The sequence below is a fragment of the Apteryx mantelli genome, chromosome 2, assembly GCF_036417845.1.
Source record: "Apteryx mantelli isolate bAptMan1 chromosome 2, bAptMan1.hap1, whole genome shotgun sequence".
NCBI lineage: Eukaryota > Metazoa > Chordata > Aves > Apterygiformes > Apterygidae > Apteryx > Apteryx mantelli.
In genome coordinates, this window is record NC_089979.1 from 59,651,868 (window position 1) to 59,672,129 (window position 20,262).

Consider the following 20,262-nt stretch of genomic DNA (forward strand, 5'->3'; position numbering starts at 1 on the left):
TTTTGGGCTATCAAAAGGTGGTGATGATGGCCAAGGCCCTGGCTCCCAAATATTGTTTGATTCTGTTTGCAGCATACATCATGGAAGCTGATGTGCAGAACAAAACAAAAGGGAACGATTGGGGAGAACGTAATGAATATGAGCTGGATGCAGAAGGAGACTCTCAGTTCCTCTCACAAAATACATTGGACTCTTGCACCCCTCTTACTAGCCAGTTAGACACTTTGCTTTCATATTTACGTCAACATAGAGACATTTCTTGCTCAACAAATGTTTATGTAGCAGATTAGTACCATAAGTGGTACTAAAGAATTGCAGATTATTGAAAGAAATGAGTACTTTTTAAAGAAATTTAGAGACAGTTCCCAGCAGTTTGTTCTCTGAGCTGAAATGGAAACTGTTCAGCCATCCTTTTTATAAAAGTTCAAAATAATTTTAGAGGCTAAATTTTGTTTTTATATATATGTATAAATATTAACATATATAATACCTATACATATGTATGTATATTTGATTTTACAGTCAGTCATTATTTACAGTTTTAATATGTAGATTTCTCTTCAAAGGGAAATTATTACTATATTTCATATTTATTAAGCTGTGTTTCAGGCACAATCATCATTTAAAAAATACTGTTCATTGAAAGTTCGTTCTAACTTACCCTCCACTAAGCAAAGTCAGACATACAGAGAGAGGAGCTATTGAGTGAGTGGAGTTTTATTAACATGAATCAAAGGCTGTGAGAGTACTCAGGAAGACTGATCACTGTAATAGTTGATACTACTGGTTTACAAGGGGACCTCATATTCTGAGTGCAATCAGCAAAAATGATGTAGCATTGTAAAAAGTCACGTTGCGCTGTTCCACATGGATACTGGCACAACATATCAAATGACTTTAGTTCAGATCTGTGGATCTTATATCTACAACAGTTTCCTTATCATTTTGCAGGTACCTCTGTGGTTCAAGTGACAGCCACAGATGCAGATGATCCTACTTACGGCAACAGTGCCCGAGTGGTTTACAGCATACTGCAAGGACAACCTTACTTTTCTGTGGAGCCAAAGACAGGTAACTTTCCATAAAATTGCTCTACAGTGATGTTGAGAAAATATGCATCAGAATTTGCTAGGAACTTACTTACTTATTAATGCGGTCTCTCAGTTAATTGAATACATTTGGATTTTGTTGATTTTTACCCTTTCTTTCTTATGAATAGATTATGAAAATCACGTATGTGAACCATGCGATAAATTGACATTGTTGGAATTTATATTTTTCTTTCCTTGTGATTCCAGCAGCCTCCTGGTCTGCTGCCTGCTGCAGTCTTTCTGATCAATGAAAATTTCAAGATGCTATAAAAGTATTTTTTGCAGATGCTTGTTTCAGAAATGTCTGAATGTCACACACTCAGCAGATTTCCTGGAGCATAGCTTTATGGCATGACCACCTCTCCGTTCTATTTTTAAACTGAAGTTTTGCCTTGGGAAACCTTTTCCTCATCAGTTTGAACAAAAAGGCATCGTGCTTCCTATTCTCATCTGACATACCCCTTTGCAGCCATTTTCAGAACAAATTACTTATGGGGCATTTTTTATTATGTTTCATGAAATTTTGTGAATATTTTCAGCCACAACAAGATGCAACCCTTAATCCTTTGTTGTTTTGATAAACATGACTCATTTTACTGTGTCATTTTATAGAGTGGGAAAAGAAGTTCTTGCTCTGCTTAGTTCAGTTTGGTATTTGAGCTTACTATTATGTCATCATGGGGAAGAATTATTATCGCTATTTCAGAGATGAACAAATTGGAGCAAAGCAGAAACAAACTATTTCCCCAATATATAATAAGAAGCCTGTGGTGGGAATCAGACCTCAAACCCACGGCTGCACCATCACCAGAAGGTCACACTCTATTTAACAACATTTAAATTTCCAGAAATAAATAATATAAATATTTTCATGCTGCAACAGAGCCATCCTCAGCAGGGGTATATATAATTTTATGTTTGTTTCTCAATGGGTACGATTTATAGTGTTTTTCTCCCCGTCTCTGTATCTCCCTCTCCATGTATATGTATGTTCAATGTATATTGTCACAATGACTGCAGACAACCCCTGAGCAGTAATATAGTAGTTCCTGCTAAATCAAAATCCTTAAGGACTGAGGCTGAAATGTGTGCATACATTTTCATTTTGATATGATGCTCTAATTTTCTGTGTGCATAATTAGCTTCCAAATGATTGGTTGGCATTGCCTAGCAATTTAGCTATGACAGAAAAATAAGCAGGCCATAAAAAACAATGTAGAAACAACTAAGTTGTGAAATTGTATATTAATTGTATTCTTTTAACCTATCAAGTAAAAAGGGTGAAATAGTGCCAGACAGTCTGTGAAATAAATGTTTCATCCCAGAGATGATTAATAGTGAGTCCTGCATTCATAAGAGAAGAAAGAAATAAAACTGTAACTAAACATTCAACAAATATCAGATGAAGAGATATGCCCCATTGTGCCTCTCCTTTATTTAGACTGTTTATGTTTCCTTTGTTGCTGACACTAAATGCTGGTGGAGTAAAAGGCTGCCTCTCTGGAAGTCAGAGTTAGCTGCTGTACTGTGTACAAAGCATGAAATATTCATAAAGCCATAATGTTTTGAGAAGGAATATTTATTTTCTGATATATATCAACAGAACTGAATGGATGAACATGGAGCTTTCTTCTGGTTTTCATTTCAAACTAAATAATTACAAACTATACACAGATCATCAAATAGATATAACAAAAACATTACTTCAGATATTACAACATTTCATTTAATACATCAAGATCTCTAATTACACTGAATGCTTTAGAAGTAGGTATTATTTAAACAAATATTTGGTAAAATAAGATAATATCATACATATATATAACATAGCATGATGTTAATATTAGTAAGAATTAATGGCCATTTAAGACACCGTGAGATGAATCTGGAACTTGGAATCTTAGAAATGAATGCATAATATTCTATTCTTCCTAGCTCTAGAAGAGAGAACATTTTCCAGGAAAGAGAGTATTACCAGTGACTTCATGAAGAAGGGAAAAGATGTTCAGATAATACAGTCATGGCTGCTATTACTCAAAGATATACAGATCTAGTACAAAAAAAAAAAATTGAGAATACTTAAAATAAGCTTTTCATGTCAGTTCAGTTCCTAGTCAAAAACTGAGATGTTAGTGTTGAAATTACATTTTTCCTTTTTGGGCACAGTAACTCATTGATCTACTACCTTTGAAGGCAAGCTCATCTTTCACAGTAATGTATTTACCTGTGCAACCATTGACTTACCTTGCCTTACTGCAGGTGTTATCAAGACTGCCCTTCCCAATATGGATAGAGAAGCCAAGGACCAATATTTACTTGTTATCCAAGCAAAGGACATGGTTGGGCAAAATGGTGGATTATCAGGGACAACATCTGTAACCGTCACCCTGACTGACGTTAATGACAACCCACCCCGCTTTCCACGTCGTAAGTTATTTTGTAAAAAGTGAATTGTAGAATTGTTCATAAACATTCTTATTTTCTGTACACATCGTGTATTTCTAAATAGAAGCTAAAACTACTCTGCTTCCTTGTTAAGTACTTTGAGAACCATGGAGAGCAAGGTGTTATATTATTATTATTGTTACATTGGAAGAATCTTTTTTGTTACCTAATAAGGTTCAGAACAATTTGAAAGAAGTGATGCACAGCAAATTGATTTATTAATTTTTTTTGCTTCTTCTCTACAAATAAAAGGACAGAAAAAGTATATATCTTTAGCTCTTGCATCTTCAACTTCAAGATGCACAGTTTTTTTACTTGCCTGTGTATACTTCATATTCTTTTGGCAATTTAGCAGAATTTTTCTTGTGCATACTGTGTTCCATAAGAAGTTAATTACAGAAGAACTGGAAAGTCATTTGCCCTCAATTTACTTTCTTTGACCATGATGGCTTTTGTCTTAACCAAGGGAAGGAGAGCACAATTGTACTCTCAGGCTTGAGGAAACTAGTTTATAAATAGCATTCTGTCTGGGGTGCTTTTTTTTTTGCCTTTTTTTAAAAATTCCTATGATCTTAAAAAATCCTTGCTAAGCATAATTAGAATAATGTGAAGAATATATTCACATCCACTCCAGCCTCACCTCTAACGACATAAAAAATAAATCTGTACAAAAGAGATTTCCTGCCACCAGTTGCTTAAAATAATAATAGAATGGTTCAAAGTTATTTTTGAAGGTGAGGATGTTATTGGTTACAAGTTGCACTCAGATACCCTTCTGAGACTGTTATATCATTTTCCACTTGAACAAAAAAGCTGGAATTTTCAAGAATGCAGATGGTGCTCTTCTTATTAAAGAAATGAATATATCTCAGTTTCTGGTCAAACTCAGATTACAAACTGCCTAATCAAGATACGTAGTTATAAAATAATGAGATTTTACATTGATTTGATTTTATGTATTTTCTTTTTTTCGCTCTTTTGTGGAAAACAAAAAAGGAAAATATTTTCTGCCTTGGAAAGTTGCAGAAGGTGTTTGCCTCATGATTTACATGTCAATTTGGAAAGATATTTTTGCATTCTTGTCTTGTACATCTAATAGAAGAGATGATGCCCATAGTACTAAAAGTAGATACATCACAAGAAATATCTAGCAGAGGAAAGGCAATTATTCTATTTTAAACTAAAAAATGTTTTATGGTAGCCTGAGCGAAAATATCAAATACATGATTTAAAGGAAGGTAGATGTTTTCTTAGCCCACAGCTCCATAAGACTCTGGATTCATTAAGTATTTTAAATTTCACAGGATCATATCAATATAATGTCCCAGAGTCTTTGCCTATGGCTTCTGTGGTGGCCAGAATAAAAGCTGCAGATGCAGATGTGGGACCTAATGCTGAAATGGAGTATAAGATTGCGGATGGTGATGGTTTGGGCATATTCAAAATTTCTGTAGACAAGGACACCCAAGAAGGCATCATTACAATTCAGAAGGTAAGTCTGATTTTCTGACTGATTCTGTTTGGGGCTGGGCAAGATGAGGGCAGGCAATATGAAGAGCTTTCACATTCAAGAGCCTTGACTGCTGTAAAAGTTTCCATCACAATATTTCGCCTTGGTTTTAGTGTGTGTGTGATTCAGAAATTTGCAATGCCTTATACTGAAATTTCTCATTAATTTTTGGCTATATATATATATTTTTTTATTTTATTATTTTATTTTTTTGTAAAGCTCCAGCATATATAAACTTGGATGAGAATGTCAGTATTTATTTATCATTTTTCATTCACCATGTGTCATTCTGTTAAAGAGAAAATGTGAAAATATATCTTACCCCCATCCCCCAAAAAAGAAAGAAAGATCCTAATCCAAAATGGAACCCAAATATACTTTACAAAAATCTAATTGTCTTCTGTGATCTTATTCTATGCAGGAGGCACACATTATTACTATTATAATTATGTATTAATGAGAATAGCTGTTTCACAAGATAATCTATTATCAGCAAATATTATTTCAAAAAAAGAAAATAATTATATAAATATTTTTATTCTTAACTTTCTATATGCCTATAATGTGAATTATTAACTTTTTAAAATTGAAAAATCACGTGTATATAAAAATATTAAAACTCAGCATTCTTACCTTGATGAAATACTTTGTAAAGAGTATCCTCTTCCAAATTAACTGTGCACTGAAATATTTTGGCAGAAGATTTCAGTTTTGAGGAGAACAGGAGGAAAAAAAACACTTAGAAGAGCCTTCTGTGATAAAATTTCATACTCTTAATGTGTGAATGCTTGGCACTGGCAATACTGAAACTACAGCTCTAACACTGCTAAGCAATTTAATGCACTCTAAAATGTGTGACTGACTTGGTATTTTAGAATATATGTAAGAGTTTTGCTGGATGAGGACCTATGTTTGTAGTTAATTTGATTCCATAGATGACTTTTTTTTGCATTACCTATGTACTCCTTAATCTTTATTAATCTCACCTATCCAATTTTGCATATCTTTTTTGCTCTGATTCGTGAATTCCTCTCTAAAGCAATATAAAGCTTCAACAACACTTCTGCTTTGAAAGAAGTTAATACTGCATAGTGTTGCAAAGTAGTGGCCTAATTCTGTGATATCCTGAATAACTACTACTGAGAGCTGGTAAGCACCCACTGATGTCAGAGCAAATGGAGGGTGTTCATCATCCCCAGAAGATCAGACTTTAATTCTTGTAATGTAAATCATCTTTTTACTGGCAAAAGGCAAAAGCATCCATCTTAGGCTTCTTGAGTACTGTGATAATTTCTACTTAGCACAATTTAAATAAAGGTGATGAAAAGTTAGCCATGTCTTTGTTCAACAGCCGAATTCAATGTGGCTGCTTCAGCTTGCTCATTTAATGTTTCTGAGCAAAGATCTGGAAGAATTATGCCTGTCCTAGAGGGAAAACATTTGTCAGTATCACAGTCAGCAGTACTGAATCAGCTGGGTGCTCTGATGATCTAAGTTGGGAACTGCTGAATATGTTTTAATTTTAATATGCTCTCACAAGCATGGTGTTTGTACCCGGAATCTCCTGATTTCAGTATAGTGCAGTGGGCCAAATAACTGTTGGTTTTTATTACTATACTCACTGTAGTCATGGAGCTGAACTGAACCTTATGGTTCTGAACATTTATCCTGAGAAGTGCTCCATGAAATGGCTAATGGACAACACTGAAGAGGTTACCAAATTCTAACCCACTGTAATCCTTCAGTTTGCTAATCATTTTTAAACCTAATGAATGCTGAAATGTTTTGACACAATAATTCAGACCTTTTTCTGAAGTGTTTCAAAGTCTCCCTCATTTTCCTGCCGTTATTGACTTCACTCCCCCTTCCGTACCCAAGGATCTCCCTCTGTTGAGGGCACTTCCCATCCACTGGATGACGTTTGCTCTTCGTTCCAATTCCAGGAAACTTGCTGCCTTTTTCACACCTGAAAGATCCTCCCACTAACCCTGCAGGCAAAAATGGCAGAGAACATTTATTGGGAGGGAAGAAAGAAAGTGAAGAGCTCAAGCACAGTGGCTACCAGGGCATTGCTTTCTAGTTGTTCTTCTCTGGAGGGCATGTACACAGTAGTCCATTAATGAAAGTGTATGCAGGCTAAATGGGCTTCAAACACTGAGCCTAACCTGCCAAATCACTACAGAGTGAGCCAGAGATTGTCACTGCATAATAATGTGTGCTTGTTAATAAGGAATGAGGCAAGAAATTAAGTCGGTGGCTTGGAATCTGCCTAATCTCAGCATTTCACAATCCAGCACATGAAGCACTATACACCTCTGAGTGCAATTACCTGTCTTCTTTTCATTCCCCTGAAATCAGATGAGACATTGAGAAACAACTCAGCCTCCAAATGTGTGCCCATCCTTTTAAACTCCCATGTATTTAAATGCTCAGATGATACGTCTGCGTACACATCAAGCAGTAAAATGTCATGGCAAAGAGTTCTGAACAGGCACACTTGGGTTCTAAATGCAAATGCATGCTTCAGTTTTGCACACTTTTGCTTCAATCACACATACAAATCAGTATCTCTAAACAGCTGATGGCTCTGTTCCATTCACTTTTGTGCTGGGCATTGTGCAGAAAGTTTGGCACCTGGTTATCAAATTTCCACACACAAACTACAGATTTTCATTGTTTCTAGAAGGACGCCCATTCTGAGACAATCTGAAAAGTTAATCCCTAAATAAAAGCTAAGACTTTGTTTTAATACAAATCATATTCAGATGCTCATAAAGAAGCATCAAGTACAAGAAAAAAATATTTTTCTTAAAAAAAAAAAGAGATCAACATTTTAGAGAAGTGAGATTTAAGAATGTATTAAGTAAAGTAGGATTTCTGTATGCTCCGAGTGAATGGAATATGAAAGAAAATGCCCAAGGATCAACAAAAAATTGCAAATAATGCATTGAAATGTAATGCACTCGGGCAGAAACCAAACATATGTTTGAAAAAGTGAAGTACCAAGGATATTGATATTAGAATGAGGAAAATGCTGCATGGTTAGATATTTCCCAAGATTACTTATATGTAATGGACTTGTTTAAAATATGTGTTGACTTGGAAGGTGCCAAGGCTGATGAATGAGATTCGGGTGTGTTTCTTTTCTTTTTTTCTTCATGTGCATTTGAACACATTTCTTCTCTGTACCCTAGGGACACAGAGACTTCAAAACATCAGAAGTCAGCAGGAAAAAAAAGTATCATACTCTCACTCTAGCAGTGATAAATGTATTATTCATCAAAAAATAAAGTGTATTCTGCCCTCATTTATACTTTTTTTGCATTGCTAAATCCAGAATTCTGTTTGGCTTGCACAGCTTACTCTGGATTTTCTTTTTTTTCCCCTCAAAACAGTTGGAGAACAGTAGCAGTATGCATGCTGTACCAGTGTACAACATTTGTTGCTGTATGACTTTTTGTCATACAGCTGCAAATACTGTGATATTTGTATATCACATATGGTGTTTGTGATACCTTATTCTCCTCCATCCTGGCCAGTACGCTCGATTAACTGAATGACAGAAGAATTTGATATTTAAATGAGACATGAAGCTCATGTAATCCAGAAAGTTGCTTAAGTTTATTCTAGAGAAAAGAAAGTTGTTCGAAAGCATTCTTTGGGACAAAGACAAACTCTTCTTCATGGTTTTATGGATTAAACAATAACAAAAGGTTAAATCTAGGCATAATGGATTTTTTTGTAAGATCAGTGGAGCTAGAATTTCTTCTTATGACAGCAGCTAGTAGTAACAGCTCTATTTACTTAGAACCATTTACTTAGTTGTTGGCACTAAAAAATAAAGTCTACCTTCTTCTGCAATATATTAACTGAATTCATATGCAAACAACTTATCCTGCATGTATCTAATAATGTGCAGAACAGTGCATTAATAAGTTGTTCTTAAGATGCCATGATGTGTTTACAACCTACAATAGGAAATGAAAAATTGCAGAAAGATAAAGTCTACTTTCCAGAAGCTGGTATAAAAAATGGTGAATGGGACCCATAGGCAACATAGTTCGGAGGACTATTCCCGTATTCCAGAGAGAGTAGGAAAGTAATGGGAATACTAGTAGCAGTCTATCCCTTTGACTTGCCACGTTCATATAAGCTATAGTCCAGCAGCTTCAAGTTACTTTGCAATCCTTTCCATTTCTTTTCTTTCCTTCATTAAATAATAAGCAAACAAACAAACAAACAAACAAGCTCTGGCTTGTCAAATGAAAAAGAAGAAAGCCCTTCCTTTACTTTTATCCTGTACAGAGCAGTCTAAAGATATCACCTACTCAAATTCCATGCTCGAGTTCTGATGTTGCAAATAATAGGGGAGTTTGGATCTAAATTATTTCTTCTGGTTCACTCTCCCATACACACACACTGTGTTTAGTGAATACCTAAGTTGAGCTCAGCTAGCTACTTAAATTACTTACTTTTAAGTAGGATATAGGAAAACATCCATCTTCAAGTGATCTTTTTAGAAAAAAAATTGTCTTATACAGCTTTTGAAATGAAATTGGTCATCTGTATTTCTTAGGCATATTTGAAAAGTTTATCCTGGTTCTCACTGTGACTCAGTTCTCTGTTTGTAGAATAGGAGCAATTCCTTCCTGTGGTTTAATTCGTAATTTACATTCTGCTATCAATACTCTTAGTAAGGACTCAGATCATTTGCATATAAGCAGTAGCTACATTTGACATTGGTGAGGGTATTTGGAAGAGAAGCAGAATATTTCTACAGATATAGTTTTAAAAATGTATTAAATTTGTCTTTGCAGTAGTAGACTTAGAATTGAAGAAAAAATTATGGAAATGAATGATGATTCAATCAATTACTACAAAAAATTGTAAAGTGTGCAAACCTATGTGCGTACAACTTCAAAATGAATTCATGTCACAGAATCCTGATCTTAATACATGTGAATTTTTTTTGGCTTCCATTTCTGTGCAAATGCATACACACACCATACTGTTTATACTTTCCAAAACACTTTTTCTAAAAACATTGCACAGGGAAAAGTATCATGTAAGTACTGATACCACTTTATTTACAAAGTTTCAGGCTATAATTGGGCTTCAGTAATAATAATAATAGCTTAGTAGCAAAACATCTTAAAATAAAAACCTGTTAGATAATATGTATTCACCTACATCTTTATCATATACTTTTTTTTTAAAAATACTAATGGTAATTAAAAAAAAATAAAGCTGTAAGGTATATTTTAATTATATGTATCATACCTACATTTTTGAAAGGATATGAGATCTAATTCAAACCCTTTGAAGCCTATAGAGAGATCCTAGTGGACTTTAGTGCAAGAAGAGCCTGAAGACTCTGAAGAGGGATGTCACATCTTATTTGGGCAAATGATAAGCATCAAGAAGCAAGTTTACCACTGTACAGTTTGTGCTCATTTTGTTTTAATTTCTTCCCCCATACACAACCCTACTACCAATATCATCAACAGGTTTGAATGTTGGGGGGGAAAAAGTGAAAATAAGTGATGCAAAATACTTTTTCATAGAAATTGGCTTCTAAGAGATTATTCTAAAACCTGAACTAGTTCTAAGAGTAATACTGGCAATCATAAAAATGGAGGTTTTATGCATAAGCCTTTGAGTGAAAAGCTATCTTTCTATTAGAGTTAACATTTCACTTTTTCGGCTAGAAAATTTGCTTTCAATTCTATATCAGAGTTTACAATGTAAGAACTTGAGTCTTCTATGGTTCCTTTGAGATATAATGTGCATTTGTTTGATATACCACTGTTTTCAATACAAAACCTCAACCGGGCTTAAAAATGGGATTTTCACCTCTGTAAAGTACATTATTACAAAGTTACGGTACAGTAAAAAATGAATATTACAAAAATGGGCTTCCTGTGAAAGATAACTTCATATCCAGCCTCTGTGATATAGATGACTTGTTTTGTAATTTCCTTCAGACAGGAAAAAAACCTTACCCCTTAGAAAAAAAGGGGGAAAAAAAAAAAAGAAAAGGAAGAGAGAGATAAAAAAATAAAAAAAACAAAATGAGAGAAAGATGAATGGAGCCTACACAGGATCTAATCAGATAACACTAATGCACGGATATTAATGGAGCTGTCATGCTCTATTCACTGTACTGAAGAACTGAAGTATACATTGTCCTTTTAACCTTCAACACTGATGTAGTGATTTGTAAGCTGTTGACTTGGTATTCCATTATTGGAACCTGTGCTTTTGTTATAGCAGGAAATAATGAAGGCATGATCCGAAGGCCAGTTAAATGATTCTATCTATATAATAGACATCAGTGATAATTAGATTAAAAGAGAGAGAGAGAAAAAAAAAGATCTTTTCAGTGCACTTTTTAAGACTTTCATTCGTGTCTGTAATGTGTAATATCTTCATTATATTTTCTCTGCATTGTTGGCACATTTCCTCTAGGTTGAGAAGTCTTATTTACTGATAATATCTCAGAGGCTCTGTTGATTTTCCCAGATTATCTTCTGCCTCAAAACCTCGTATCTGTGTGTTCATCATAGGATCTGAGAATCTGTATTTTATAGGAAGAGGGTGAGGTTGATGACTGTATGTTGTCACACCCCGTAGGAAGAAGTCTCTGCCCTGAAGAACTAAGAAGCAAATAGTAATATTGTCTCTATTTACCCACCCTTTACCCACCCAAACTTTTCCTCTTCAAAACACCAGCTGCTCCCCCTGACCCCCAATATGTACTTATCTTAGATTCTTTTTCATTAGCAAGGTACCTTATGGCTTTTTGAAACTATCAGCAGCTTTGGGTACCATAGAATATCTGAGGAAGATACCTACGGCAGGATTTATATGACTGAAAGCAGATGTTTACATCTAGTTATTGATACTCCCTTTCTAGCAAGTGTGGAAAAACAGGCATTCATAGGTAGACCGGAAAATTCATTTCCGAGAAGAATTTCTCTCCACTCTTTATTAAGGAGCATATCATGATTTTCTCAGATGTACACGTCTGCATTAGAGAAGATGAAGCCTGCCATCAGTAACTAAGCCAGTTAAAAATGTATATATACACAATGATTAGTTTTCCACCCTTCTCTGTGAGGAAATGTCTTTTCAATGAATATGTGTTATTTGTCTTTTATTGTTTTGCCTCCTATTCTCTCCTACTCTAATACTCTTGTACTCCAGTCAAATAAAGAAGGATCTCTTCCTACCCTATAAGAATGAAATGCAATGATTTAAAAGCACATGTCAGTACTTGTGATAATCATTCATAAGATTTTCATGACTTTTAATAATTAAAGCCACAGAAGTTCTACTTTTTTAATCAATACAGAAACATGGGAATGTCTGCAAAACTGTCCTTTAAATAGTATTTTTTCATTATTGTGATTTACCTATTAAAGTTAAATTTTATATAATTTGCCTGATTACACATATTGTGCTGTAGGCACATTTGCTATTAAAACAGAATTTTTCATGATTTTTTTTCTTAGGATGAATTTGGTATTGACAGTAGTTTCTCATAAGAAGCTATCTTGCCTGCATCCTTATGATATACTTCCATGTGTTTGATTAAGTATTGCTGTAACCTGGATTATCCTATTTCAACATATACCACTGATTAATGGAACAAATTAACCTTCCCTTCTCTGGCCTATGTAACTCTAAAGTCGAAAGGACAATGTGAAAATAAAAAACAATAGACTAAAAAACATAGTTATGTGGTACTATCTGTTTGAGTTTTGGAGTCATGAGACATCTGATATACATAGAAACAATTAAGTGGAAACTCATTATTTAGATCCAGTGATTTTGCCTCATAACATGGCATTGGGTGCTCCTTAGTTCTGTGTTAACAGAAATTAGCACAGGAATTCTGCCATTAATAGAGTCACATTTTCACAAGTGCAATTTCAAGAACCAGAAGTGCAGGCAAAGGGAATATGGACACCCAGCTCAGAATTAGTTATCAATGTGCAACTTTATATACAGTACAAAGTACAAGAATATAACCATAATCAGACCATAGCAGTTCAGCACATTCCTAAGCTTGTAAACATGAACATACTTGTTGGCAGAGCGCAATGTAAACCCAAATATGGAGTTCTGCAAAGTCTAAAATTCTGTGTGGAAGAGTTGAGAGACTCCTTATCTCCCTGATTCTTAAACAACTACGTCTCAGTGGAAATTTAAGTTTGAGTAATATTAACTATTTAATGCTAATAGTTGAACTTTTTCTTTTTCTTTTTTTTTTTAAATGAAAAACATCCCCAAGTTTAGAATTTTCATGTGGCAGGCCATATCTTCAGCTTTTTCAATGGCATAATTCAGTTATATATTGTTACTCTAAACATTGATAGCAGATTAAAAAAAGAAAGCCTGCAATAGAATATATTAATTTCAACTGAATATGAAAATAATCAGAATAAGGAGTAATGTATAAACCAGGCTATTCATTTTTATGTCTAATCTATTTGAAAACACCAGTTTCTAATCAAAACCAGGTTGGCATAAAATTTCTTGTCTGCTGCATCAGAGACGTACAGAATTGAGGGATTTAGATATACATTTTTGTCCATTCTGATGGAAAATATATAGTTTGCTAAAGACAATGGTTTTTTTTATTCTCAACAAATCTTATACTATATTTTGTCTGTGACATTCTTCAAACTATAATTTCTTTTGTTCATATGGTGTTTTTATTGAAAAATGAGAAGAAGAGTCTTAACATATTTGCCCTTTTGGTTATCTTCTTTTTAATCTTGTTGTTCATCTAGCCCTCTCAATTGCTTAATTGTTATCACCATGCAATATAGTTTCTGAGACATTTTTCATCATCTTAACACCACATTTATATTTGAATTATGGCTGTGAGATGTGTTTCAAAGCCCATCTTTTGTACTTGAAGTATAAAGCCAAGATTAAGATTCAAAGCAATTAAACATTTTTTGTAATAAATACTGACTAGTATCCAGTTATATATTAAGTATCCAGAAAACCTTCTTTATGGCATAACCCTGTTAGAAGAACTACCGATACTTCAGTTCTGATTCAATGCAACAAATAAGCACATGCATAACATAAAGATCACATATATTCCTGTTCAGAAAAGCCTTTTGCTGCCATGTAGAGTTTATAAAAATTTAGTGCCTTTCTGAATGTGATGTTCTGCAATTTATTTTTCATTTTTTAAATCCTGCCTGTTTACAGATGTATTGTGATGTTAGCATAATCACTGACTTTAAGATGCTCATTTGGGATTTATTCTAGTGTAACTTCGTGGAGAATTTAGAACCTTGTATTTGTAGGTCCACAGATGTGTGTTTAACCTCTACTGTTCCTCTTAGTGAGTACAGGAATGCTTTTCAGATGTTGCTAGATTATTTTGCAAACCTATTATATATCCTCAAGATTTGTTCAGGATCAGAACTGCTGAAAACCTTTTAAAATCTGTTTTATATATTTGGAAATTTAGTTTGAAAAGATAGTTGATTAATCAGACAGCAGATTTAGCAATGCTTGGGTCTTTGAATGCTGCTCTTGATGATTGAACTCTGTATTACAAAGGCTTAGTTAGCTAGGCACTTGGTGCAGACTGACACCTGAGGCTATGGATATTACAGGGTAAACTCTGATAATATTAATACTTGCTTTCAACGATTGCTTTTGAAGCAAGATGTTATTTTACCTTCAAAACTTTTTTCGTCATGGGGCTACCCTCCAGATCATAGGTATTCTATGAGTTACAGGATAGCAAATATTCTTGGGGTAGTTTTTGAATATAGTTTTAATTGCAAAGGAAACTATACATTCATCAAACATAATTAAAGCAAAGGTGGGGAAAATTAATGCATGTTTTTATGCATTATATAATAATTATATGCATTATGCATATAAATATAATATCTATAAATACCATAAACTGGGTAATATAGGACATTACATGTGATATTACCTTGGATATCAATATAAATAGTATAAAAAGAAAGATTCATTCAGAACAATGAAATAATGAGGTAGGATCTGGTCCTCACAGAAGTCATAGGGAGTTTTGTCATTAACGCAAGGAATTTTTGTTTCATTGGCAGGGCAGATTTTTCAGAACTATCCTTCCTACTAAAGTCATTGGGGAATGTTCACTAACATTAATTATAATGGAATTAGGCAAATATGAGGTGTTTTTTAAAGTTCCACTCACACCTTATCTTCTACAGCAAACATTCAATAAAATCAAGAACTGAAAATATTCTTGAATTCACTATCTTCTTCTACTTATTTGCCAAAAATAAAGCTAAAAAATGAGCCATGCTCTGCCAATCAAAAGTACTGCTCACATATAAATGACAAAGTTCATTTTACACTTGCTGGCAGTTTTAAGTGAAGCAGTTTTGCTGCAACATCTCTAGATAATTAAACTTCCAAATAACTTTACCTTTATAGGAGCTGGATTTTGAAGCTAAAACAAGCTACACCCTGAGGATAGAAGCAGCCAATATGTATGTTGACCCTCGCTTCCTAAGTCTGGGACCTTTCAGCGATATGACAACAGTGAAGATAATTGTGGAAGATGTTGATGAGCCGCCTGTGTTTTCTTCTCGGTTGTATTCCATGGTGGTGTCTGAAGCAGCAAAGGTTGGCACTATCATTGGAACTGTAGCAGCCCATGACCCAGATGCTTCAAATAGTCCTGTCAGGTAATTATAAGGCTTCTTAATTGTTTATTTATTTAGCCCTTTTTGTCATATTGTTCACTTTGTTGTAGGAGATTATTCATTTGCACTAAAAGAGACTAGGAAGGTTTTTCCCTTGCAAAGGGAGACAGAGATGTTCTAAGAGTTGTATATTTTGATTCTTATACTCCTGAAGCTATAAGTATATGTATATATATTTAAATCTCTGGAAAAGGGAAAGGGAAAAGGAAAAGGAAAGCGGCAAAAAAAGAGAGGAGAGGAGAGGAGAGGAGAAGAGAGGAGAGGATTTCAAAGCAGAAAAACAAACAAACAAACAAACAAACAAACAAAAACATATTATCCAGGGTCAATTCTCTGTAAAGTTTAGGAAGAATCAATTACTACTGTTAACAATTTATGTTGTGTTAAATCAATCTGGACCAAAATCTCTCCCTCTCTCTCTCTCTATATATATATATATGTGTATATATATATATATATCATGATTCATATTCTGAGTGCACTGTTGGGGAAAAATGCTATAGCACATATCCTCCTTTGCATCATAAAACAGAGTTGAGGGCCCACAGAGTGAACGTGTTACAATGAACTCTTTACATAACAGAAATGTATAAGATGAGATGTGTATCCAGTTAAATGTATGTGACAGAAGTCTCAGAAGGGTTATGAAGCATAATGAGGTTTATGAACAGGTAAGCCAGAATGGTTAAAAGACGAAAAGACTGCCTTAAATTCTACTGCAGCCAAATATCTTCCATTAGAACAGGAAGAGATGTGAACTATAGAGACACATGAAGACTGTCAAGGGCTTCTTCCTTCTTCTCCTTATCTTCTGAATGTGAAGAATATGCAATTCTTCCCCAATTTAATGACTGGCATCTAAGCTTTAGGGAACACAAAATATGAATGATGTTTGTCTATCCCTCGAGGAAAAGAACTCAAAGTCAAAGGCTCATCATGCAAGTTAAAACATGAATGAGTTGCTTGTTACTCTTCTTCTTAGGCAGAATAGTAGCATTAAGTGTCCAAGTAACATGCAAAGGATCTGAAGAGTAATGCTTCTGACTCTGGGGAATTCTGAGAACTTAAACACCTGCAGAAAGGGGACAGTATATAGTAGTAAAAGTTAATATTATGTTTCATTTGTTATTATTATTCATTCAGAGCATACAAAGGACTGCATAGATGCAGAACTAGTTTAGACTTCACCATTTTTTGGTGCTGTTAAATTTTTACTTTCATGCCTTAAAGATGATCTCGTGCCTCTACTGTAGCTCTGTAATTTCTAAAGCAGCAATCTTAAGTTGTAAAAATAAAGCATATGTTTCAATCCTAGGGGTGATGCAAGTGTTCTCTCCATCTCTTTCATTACATATTTGCAACAGATTCAAAATAGCTGCCTCCAGTCATGTATAAACAAGTCCTAGCTGAATGGGTTGGCAGGGATTTACTTGTGAAATTTATCTTTGCTGAGCTCTTTCTTTACTGTGGCAGAGTTTTCTGGCACTGATGTTAGCATCTGGTACATGATATCAGGTTTAGCAGAACTTGCAGAGTCCAATTAAATCCAGGTCTATGTATGCTCACTATGCTTTTGACTCTTATATAAAAGTAAGGATGAGTTTACTGGCCCTGTTCTGGTTACTTTTTACAATTCCAGCATCAAAAACAGTTATATCAGCAGCTTAACTGACATCTTGACGATTTCTCCTGCTTCAGAGCTGTTTGGAATTTGAGGGTGAGGAAAAAGGGAAATAGTGAGGGTTTATCTATATGCTTGCGCACCATATACACTGTCAGGAGTAATGACAGAAAATACAGTTTAAAGCTGTCCTGCATCTGCTGTAATGTACATCAGAGACCAAATTCACCTAAAACTGGAATGTGTAAAAGAGGATTAATGCATAATACTTTTCTTGATCTATTTAAGAAGTTTAAATTATCATTTTATGAATAGATATTCCAAATTCCAAACATTGGATTATATTGATATTGATTAAACACTTGATTTGTTGCAGTTCACAAAATGTTGCAATTACAAGATCAGACACTCTTAAAATCTTGACAGAAATGAAAAGTGTAAAAAATAGTTTGAAAATAGGAGGCTATCTTGTATGGACCTGAGAACTATTGATGTTTGAACCAGCTTAAATAAAGGATTTAAAACTCCTGCAGCTCAAAGATTTTCAGGTATTAATGACTGAAAAGAATTAAAGGATTAAAAGTCTTTAAACTGCTTTTTTTTTTTTAATTTGAATATGGATGCAACACTTGTGTTAAGGGAAATTGCTTGCTTGGTATGCAAGAAAAAATATTTTTTCTTCTTGTTTTATCTGTTGTCTAATTTATGTAATTCATTTGTGTTTGTCCATCCTTCCTTCCTTCTCTCCCTGCCTCTTTCCTTCTTTCCTTCTTCTTCTTCATTTTTTTTTTTTTTTAGAAAGTCCTTTAACTCTCCAGATTGCATAGTGATAGTGTTAATAACTGGGAAATTAAAAGACTGGCAGAAGATTGAATCCCAGCTACTGGACCTGCCAAGATAGACTATATCACATAGGTGACAGGAATAGTCTCTAGGGAAAGCTTGCCAGCCTCAAAACAGGTGAAGAACTGGCCGCATAACAACAGTGCTGGAATGAAGAAAAGGAAAAATGAACTACTATTGACATAAAATGAAAAAAAAAGAAAAAAAGAAAGAGAATGAGTCTCAGTCAATGAAAACTAAAAAGTTTATTGTTATCAAGGTTCTCTCTCAAACTGTGACATAATACAGTAAGCAATTCCAAATGCATAGTGAGTCTCTGCTCTAGAGATTTTGCAGCCAAGAGGGATAGATGAAAACACTGTAATACAGCAGAGTAGAATCCGGTGTATTACAACACAGAACAAATAACTAGTGCTGTAAGTTCATTATAGCTGGGAAGTCCAGTCTTTGAACTATCTTCTGTAATTCTTTCCTTCCACACTGTTAAAAGCTTTTGATTAATGTCATATCAATAATCTAATCTATCATCACTGTGACAGTAATTGTAATAATCACACTTGGTCTGATTCTGACATTTTAATTCATCTTGAGTGTAGGGAAGTGCTCTGAAGTACTTGATCTAAATGAGAGTGCAAGAATCTGACCCAATATTAAATCGAATGTCAAGAATACTTCAGTTGTAAATCTAACACTGCCTAATCAACTGTCCTTTTCTCTCAAAAGGAATATAAACAGAACATCCACAGGCAGTTTGACCTTTTCCCTTATGCTATTTTCTATTTGCTAATGAGCTGATTTCCCCTTCCTAAAACAAGTTTGGAGGTAAAAGATATGTTAAGCCAAAGAGTCAAGGGCACAAGCCTGTGTTTGTCTAATGACAGTAGAGCACTGGGAGCTGATGACGATGACATGCAATCCCCTGACCTACTCTACAACATCCTTCTTTTTTTTTCCCCTGTCCCTGTGGCTCCGGGTGATTCAGGGGCTCTTCTGCTGGTGATAGAAAGCTCTGTGCCGTAGACTGCCAGCCCTGTGGCAGCAGAGCCAGGCTGGTACAGCCATGTGGCAAGCTTCCAGCTCACTTTCACATGAGGTTGGGTTCAGGAATATACTATTCCATGAAGAAATGAATGGCTGCATCACAGCAGAAAAGAAGAAAGAAAAGAGAGGGAAATACCTATAACTTCACTTAAGAGGGCATTATGAACTGTGGGAACAGAGCCAGCCACTGCCAGCACAGCTCATTGTGCAGTCTGCATTTTCTAGCCTATATGCACAGCTTTGTTTCTCTCAACACCCTGCAGAAGCTGGACAAAACAAAGCTAAAATGGTGAAACAATGGAAACACTTTCTCTCTAACGAGAAATCAATAAAACATTTTTACAAGTGGTAATTGAACATAAATCAAAAGTTTTCTTTCATCCTTCACCTAGGTACTCAATAGATCGAAACACAGACCTAGAGAGGTATTTCAATATTGATGCCAACAGTGGAGTCATTACGGCTGCCAAGTCTTTGGACAGGGAAACTAATGCTGTTCATAACATCACAGTTTTGGCAATGGAGAGTCGTAAGTAGCATTTTATAAATTTTATTAGCTGTTTATGTATAGAGCTTCAAGTTTAATCATCATCAGCTTCATCAAGTGAAAATAGGACCATTGAGATAAAAATAACTTGTCTTGCTCAATATAAAAGAAACATATGTGATTAATAAAATAAAATAAAATAAACAGAAATAACAAGGATTAAATATTTGATCTTTCCTTTGCCTCACATCCTGTGTAGTCTTTTGACATCTGAAAAGCAAGTACAAAGGGAGATGAAAAATGTTAAGTCAGGAGTCTGGGACCCAATATCAGGAAAGGAAAAGTGATATAGAGTATGAAGAAGAGGAGTTAACTTACTAACATGACACTCACTCATAGCTGATTGCTGTTGGTCTACCACAGCACTCTTGGAAAGAGTTAAGGAAAGAGGATGTGAATATTTATATGGTTTCACTGCCCTGAAGTGTCAG

The 20,262-nt window shown here is 34.6% G+C and overlaps 1 protein-coding gene across 1 annotated transcript in view; it reads left to right on the forward strand.

The window, feature by feature from the left end:
- Positions 1 to 20,262, forward strand: part of CDH7 (cadherin 7) — a 73,662-nt gene that overhangs the window by 36,754 nt on the left and 16,646 nt on the right. Inside the window, exons 3-7 of the mRNA XM_013942363.2 lie at positions 952 to 1,071; positions 3,351 to 3,518; positions 4,841 to 5,028; positions 15,508 to 15,761; positions 19,677 to 19,813. Of these exons, the coding sequence (XP_013797817.2) occupies positions 952 to 1,071; positions 3,351 to 3,518; positions 4,841 to 5,028; positions 15,508 to 15,761; positions 19,677 to 19,813 (867 nt within the window). The remainder of the gene's footprint in view (positions 1 to 951; positions 1,072 to 3,350; positions 3,519 to 4,840; positions 5,029 to 15,507; positions 15,762 to 19,676; positions 19,814 to 20,262) is intronic.